The sequence below is a fragment of the Dipteris shenzhenensis genome, chromosome 15 (genome assembly GCF_047967505.1).
Source record: "Dipteris shenzhenensis isolate YYH24624 ecotype China chromosome 15, Dip_SZ_1.0, whole genome shotgun sequence".
Classification (NCBI taxonomy): domain Eukaryota; kingdom Viridiplantae; phylum Streptophyta; class Polypodiopsida; order Gleicheniales; family Dipteridaceae; genus Dipteris; species Dipteris shenzhenensis.
The window spans coordinates 38573977-38581261 of record NC_141610.1 but is presented as its reverse complement, the minus strand read 5'-3'; the positions used below and the strand labels follow the sequence as shown (position 1 = coordinate 38581261).

The 7285-nt window shown below is 40.4% G+C and overlaps 1 protein-coding gene across 1 annotated transcript in view; it reads left to right on the top strand.

The window, feature by feature from the left end:
• The first annotated feature begins 217 nt into the window (after positions 1-217).
• The window catches only part of SFR2 (Glycosyl hydrolase superfamily protein), a 38244-nt gene continuing 31176 nt past the window's right edge, over positions 218-7285 (top strand). Inside the window, exons 1-6 of the mRNA XM_087385795.1 lie at positions 218-343; positions 1095-1292; positions 1478-2168; positions 2419-2557; positions 2658-2824; positions 3144-3365. Coding sequence (XP_087241921.1) covers positions 1115-1292; positions 1478-2168; positions 2419-2557; positions 2658-2824; positions 3144-3365 — 1397 coding nt within the window. The 5' untranslated portion in view covers positions 218-343; positions 1095-1114. The remainder of the gene's footprint in view (positions 344-1094; positions 1293-1477; positions 2169-2418; positions 2558-2657; positions 2825-3143; positions 3366-7285) is intronic.

Genomic DNA, 7285 nt, shown 5'->3' with positions numbered 1-7285 from the left:
ATCTCGAGAAAATAAAAAATAAGAATTGTGTTTTGAAAAAAAGGGCGGTGAGGGATGGGGGGGACACGTGGGGGAGGCGGGCGGAGCCAAGTGTGCCTTATCGCTTGTGTGAGGGGTGACCGGGAGGAGCCGGTGGGAGGCAAGAAAGAACGGGCTGAACCGGTAAAAAAAAAAAACGGGTTTGATGCGGGTAAAGCATCAAAATGCATAATCTTCTTCTTCTTCTTCGTGCTCTTCGTCGTCTTCTTCGTTTTGCTGTTTTTGTTGTTGCTGCTGCTGCTGGTGAGCTTCTCTGCTCGGCTATGGTGCCCCCCCCCTTCTCGCCTTCCTGACCTTTCCCCTCGTAAGTTTCCATCTCCCTTTGCATCTTTTTCCTTTCCCTCCTCTTTCTCCCTCCTTTCTCCTTCCTCTTCCCCCCCCTTTTCCTTTTCCTTGCCTTCGCTCCTTCGCTTGCAACCCTTTCTTTGTCCCTCCTCCCCCCTCTCGCTTCTTCTAGATGTCGCGCTTACCTTTACTTTTATCAGCGACTCAAAAAGCGGATTCGTCAGACGCCTTTTGATTGGAATTCCGATGCTGTTTCTCGAGATATCCAATCTATTACGTAAACATACTTCCTAGGTGGAGCGTCGATCTCTTGCGACGAGGATGGCGAGAAGGCTGTCGTGTCGCGATTGAAAGTTTCTGGAAGACGTAGAATTTTGGTCGTTCCGGACAATATGAGACACTGATGATCGAGCACCATGACAGTCGTTTAGGAACTTCACGTGCAAATTAACACTCCAATTTGTCCACATCCGCAATTTACACTTAAACTTCATCATAGGTAGAATTATCGCTATCTCATTTTCATCGGTAGTCTGCATATACTTTGGAACGGCATTTTGACCTGTCGCAGCTCAGCTCGTGATCCATTTATATGGTTTTGCGTAAAATAAACCGCTACTTCTGATCGGTTTCAACTTTTACCTTTGTTTAAACGTTCATTGCTGGAGTTTGCATGTATATTGATCCTTCTGAAACGAAGAACGGCTTCTCTTACTGTAGTGAATGAGCGAAGCGCACATTATGGTAGCTAATTCAATGCTGTTGGACAGAGTTCAATTTTCTCGAGAGAATGGCCCCTTTGGTGCTTCTTATCAACGTGTCAAAGATACTCGGCGTAGCTGGGGTTCTCAGCGTTGTTGCTAATGCATTTGCATTTCGTCGATTTCGGAAGAAACATTTGGCTCCATTTGATAGTCCTATTGATGAGACGCAGGATGTTCTTGCTGTCTTCTCGATAGACAAAGATGGTATGCGGCCCCCCCCCCCTTCTAATTACCGAAATCGAGTCTTTGCCCAACTTCACACTGACTGCAATAGTGTGTAGACGCGAGTTTTGAGAACATTAGTTCTTAGCTTAGTGGAATCAACTTTAGGTCTTTTTTGTTATTCAGGGTATTCGTTCTTGGGGTCTTGGCTGTGGGGTCTGCTGCAGTGGACGATGGTGGATTTTTCTTCGCCCTAGCAACGGCACCTGCACATGTGGAAGATAAGCTGGATGATGCCTGGCTTCAGTTTGCCAAGGAAACTCCTCCAAAGGTTGAAGATAAGAAGGAAGACTCAAGACCCATTGCAGACACCGCCGGACAGCATGAAGGTTCTGATACAGCAGCTGAAAAGAATGCAGTGTTGGACACTAGGGAACTCGAGACTACGACAGGGGAGATCTCAGGAATACCAGGATCCGCAGGAAGTGGTTTGACACAAACTTCCATAGGTGATCCATCGTCCAATATGACAGAACAAAGAGAGGGAAGCAGTACGCCACCCATGGATGAATGGGAAGTGATAAATCAAGGCCAGGGAAAAGAAAAAGCGTCGAGTGACAGATCGTTAGACTCTGACCCTGGTACAGATGAAGAATTTAAGAAGGATGTGGATAAGGAGATTACTTCAAGTACAGAGGCAGAAGTGCCTTACCGCGCTGGCTCACTTGTGGGGGAAGCTGAAAGCTTATCTATTCCCAGGAGTAAAGGTACAACAGAAGACCCACTTTTACAGTTTAATCTTCCAAAGAAAGGCATGAAGTTAGTGAAAGTAGCAATGGAGGCTATGGTACGAGGATATGAGAAGTTTATTGAGGAGGATAAAACCAACGTGGCTTCTTGGCACAATGCAATAAAGCCGTAAGTTTTATAATTTGATAAATCCCTCTCTCTCTCTCTCTCTCTCCCCCCCCCCCCCCCCCCCCCCGGCCCCCCCTCCCCCCACCTCTCTCTCTCTCTCTCTCTCTCCCCCCCCCCCCCCCCGGCCCCCCCTCCCCCCACTTCCTCCTTGATTACAGTGTATGCATGCTGTTGTGTTCTTGATTTAATTGTAGGAACAGATGCTTACTTGTATGACAGATGGACTGATTGCTTTAGAAACTTTCTGCAGAGAGCAGAGAGTCAGATTTTGGTCTGATCCTGATACTGAGATAAAGCTTGCTCAAGGAACAAATATTCAAGTTTTCCGAATGGGCATTGACTGGACAAGGATAATGCCTGTGGAACCTATTGATGGCATAATGCAATCTGTGTGTAACTTTCACAATGCTTATTTTTGGGCTAGTGTAGGTCTTCATTGTAAGGCAGTCTTTCACAGTATATAACTTTGCACAGAAACTTTGGATGCAGATTGATTGGGCAGCTTTGGACCACTACAGACACATTATTGAAAGAGTCCGTGCATGTGGGATGCGGGTGATGCTAACTCTGTTTCATCATTCCCTCCCACCATGGGCAGGGGCTTACGGCGGTTGGAAAGTGGAAAAGACTGTTGAATACTTTCTGGAGTTCACTCGGTATGCTTGTTGTGATAAGAATTCTGCGAACTGACATAGAATCTGTTTTCTTTTTAATTCTAGATGTTCGGGCCAGGAATTTGGTGCCATAGGCTTTACATGTAATTACTGTGTAAGTGATGTTTAACTAAAAGATTTTGCAAGATTGAGACAAGCTAACATCCACATGACTTAAAAGGCAATGCTACAAGGCCCTCTTACTACTTTGACATGCAGCACGTTGAAAACATACGTACAGTTCGTTTCATACACTCCACTAAGAGAAATTCAATACTATTTTTAACAAGTAGTAATTCATTGATGGTTTTACTGCGTGCAGAATATCTGTAGAAAAACTGGCAAGTCTGGTGGATTTTTGGATCACTTTCAATGAACCTCATGTATTTGCAATGCTGACATATTGTGCTGGAGCATGGCCTGGCGGAGATCCTGATTTACTTGAGACTGCTACTTCTATACTTCCTCAAGGTGTATTTAAAAAAGCGATGCACATGATGGCTGTGGCACACTTAAAAGCTTATGACATCATTCATGATTTCTGGTAGGCGAAAGCAGCTTTTCATTGTCTTCTTCCCTGTCCTCCTCCACTTTCTCCCCATAAGTAGCACTTTTCATATTGTTTGTCAAATATTATATGTGCTTGGTTGAATTCTAAAAGTTTGGAAACATATGCAACTATCTTGAATATTCAAAACTTCAAGCTCTGGCTGCCTTTGCCTTGGGCATACTGAGAGGGTCTAAGTTTATATGAATCATATGTGCTGATTACTGAAGGGCAAGTGCATTTGTCTAAATTCTTGGGTAATCTAATCGTCTTTGAATGATGAAACTTGAATGCTGGTTGCTCAATGCTGATTGATGAACATAAGTAACATGTTTTTATGTTGTTCATGTTTTTATGATATTGCAGAGTAACCTTATGCTTTCTTAATGTATGGTAGGGCGTATGCATGTGTTTAAGAAAAGAATTTAAATTCCAAGCATGTTTGGAACTTTTTCCAAAAAGTTTGCAAACGTTGTTAAACATGCTTGCAAATGTCTGGTAGCTATGGAACTTTGACAAGGAAAGGAATGTACTATCTTGCTTTCTGAGCTTCCTTCTATTATCTTAGATTGTGAACTTTAGTTTAGGGCCTCGGCTTTTCTTCACTCTTTCTTACCAGCGTAGGTACAATCTTGTGCATGTTGTATGCTGGCAGGTTTAGTATCAGCATGAAGTTGTGTCTAAAGATGAGACCTGTAAGCAATGTAGTCATTAGTTTTGTAAATTCATTGGAAATGTCATCTCTCAGAACAAAACCTTTAAACATGTGCAGATAAATGTAGTCATTAGGTTTGTAAATTCGTGAGAAATGTCATCTCTCAGAACAAAATACAGAATTTTGTAATGATGTTACTATATCAGTTTTCAGAAAACTAGCCTCTGAATGGGTTTAATCACAAGGAAGCCCATATGAACTCTCTGAACAAAACATGAGACCTTTAAACATGTGCAAATAACTGTAGTCATTAGGTTTGTAAATTTGTGAGAAATGTCATCTCTCAGAACAAAAGACAGAATTTTGTAATGATGTTACTAAAGCAATTTTCAGAAAACTAGCCTCTGACCAGCACCATTGAATGGGTTTAATCACAAGGAAACCCATGTGAAAACAGAACCCAATGGCGAAGTATTGAACGATTAACACTGTTCAAATTTTGAAAAATTAGAGGGCAGAAAAATCTTACTCCATTAGCATGTGGCATGACACATGGGAATAATGACGCATGGCATGGACTGCCACATTAGCAATTTGACATGTGGCATAGACCACCACATCAACAAATTGCCAGGTGGCATGGACTGCCACATCGGAAATTGAAACGTGTATTGTGGCATGGCATAACACATGGCCTTTCGAGTTTGGATAATCACCACACGCATACCTACATTGCAGACAAGCTATTAATAGCCCTATCAGCTAGCTTGTTTAAGCACTTTTTTGCTTACATGCTTATTTGGGAGAGACTAAAATGAAATCATATAGTGTTCACAGGTAGTCGTAGCTTGAATGAAGAGAAAATTGACTACTTTTTGACTAGCCTACTCCTTTAGTGCTAGCCTTCATCACGAAGACCTTCATGATAGAAACTCTGGAGTCTACCCTTCATCTCCGGATTATAAATGGATGCTCAAGTATGTGGCTGTGTGGATTTGTGTGTGTGAGAGCATTTGCTTATACCATGGTCTACACGGACTGTTTTTGCTACTAGATTTGCTTGTTTATTTTTGCTTAGTCACCGTCTTCCTTTCTTCTTTATTTCTTGTTTTGTGTGTGCGACGTATTTTAGTAAGCATGGGGTTTGCCCAAGAGACTCTGCGGGTCTTTAGAAACCTAGTATAGCTGCTTATGTTTGGGTATTGATGAAGACATAATTGGTGCTTTGCTTGCTGAGTCTGTCTTCCTTTTGTTTTTTAAAAAACTTTCTTGTTACGTCGTTTTTATTCTCTTTCGTTTTTATATATGTACATATATATATATGTATGTATGTATGTATGTATGTATATATACATATAGATGTATATATATATATACATATATGTATGTATATATACATATATGTATGTATATGTACATATACATATATGTATGTATATATACATATACATATATGTATGTATATATACATATACATATATGTATGTATATATACATATACATATATGTATGTATATATACATATACATATATGTATGTATATATACATATACATATATGTATGTATATATATATATACATATATATACATAGATATATATATATATATACATAGATATACATATATCTATGTATATATATATATATATATATATATATACATATATATATGTATATATATATATACAGTGATAATTCTTTCTATCTTAAATGGTGCATTGCCCTATCAGCTAGATTTAGATTTAGATTTAGATTTAGATGCTCGTTGGGGAGAGACTAAAATGAAAATGTTTAGACTTCACAAGCAGCTGTAGCTTGAATGAAGAGATTTTGGACTACCTTTTGATTAGCCTTCTCCTTTAGTGCTAGCCTTCATCATGGCTGAGTCTGCCCTTCACCTCCGGAGTGCCGACAGAAACTCAGTATGAAGACTTTGTATAAATGGATGCTCAAGTATGTGTGGGTGTGTGGATTTGTATGTGTGAGAGCATATTTTTATACTATGGTCTACACCCACTGATTGAAAGTGCACTATGTTGTGTTTTTAGAGGATGAGTTTGGGAATGTTCCTGGATTCATCTAGGTATATGCTTCTGCAGTATTAGCAGACATGCAAATTTCACCTTGTGAAGTTTTCGTCCAAGTTGCGGCGTGCTGGTATTGTGATAATTCTTTCTATCTTAAATGGTGCATTGCCCTATCAGCTAGATTTAGATTTAGATTTAGATTTAGATGCTCGTTGGGGAGAGACTAAAATGAAAATGTTTAGACTTCACAAGCAGCTGTAGCTTGAATGAAGAGATTTTGGACTACCTTTTGATTAGCCTTCTCCTTTAGTGCTAGCCTTCATCATGGCTGAGTCTGCCCTTCACCTCCGGAGTGCCGACAGAAACTCAGTATGAAGACTTTGTATAAATGGATGCTCAAGTATGTGTGGGTGTGTGGATTTGTATGTGTGAGAGCATATTTTTATACTATGGTCTACACCCACTGTTGGGCGCTGATGACGTCAGTGGGGATGTCATAGTAGCTAGTCCCTGCTATGCATGATGGAGTTAATGGTTTTCAACCTTGTGAGTGACTATCATGAGATTGAAAGTGCACTATGTTGTGTTTTTAGAGGATGAGTTTGGGAATGTTCCTGGATTCATCTAGGTATATGCTTCTGCCGTATTATCGGACATGCAAATTTCACCTTGTGAAGTTTTCGTCCAAGTTGCGGCCTGCTGGTATTGTGATAATTCTTTCTATCTTAAATGGTGCATTGCCCTATCAGCTAGATTTAGATTTAGATTTAGATTTAGATGCTCGTTGGGGAGAGACTAAAATGAAAATGTTTAGACTTCACAAGCAGCTGTAGCTTGAATGAAGAGATTTTGGACTACCTTTTGATTAGCCTTCTCCTTTAGTGCTAGCCTTCATCATGGCTGAGTCTGCCCTTCACCTCCGGAGTGCCGACAGAAACTCAGTATGAAGACTTTGTATAAATGGATGCTCAAGTATGTGTGGGTGTGTGGATTTGTATGTGTGAGAGCATATTTTTATACTATGGTCTACACCCACTGTTGGGCGCTGATGACGTCAGTGGGGATGTCATAGTAGCTAGTCCCTGCTATGCATGATGGAGTTAATGGTTTTCAACCTTGTGAGTGACTATCATGAGATTGAAAGTGCACTATGTTGTGTTTTTAGAGGATGAGTTTGGGAATGTTCCTGGATTCATCTAGGTATATACATAGATATCTGTATATCTATGTATATA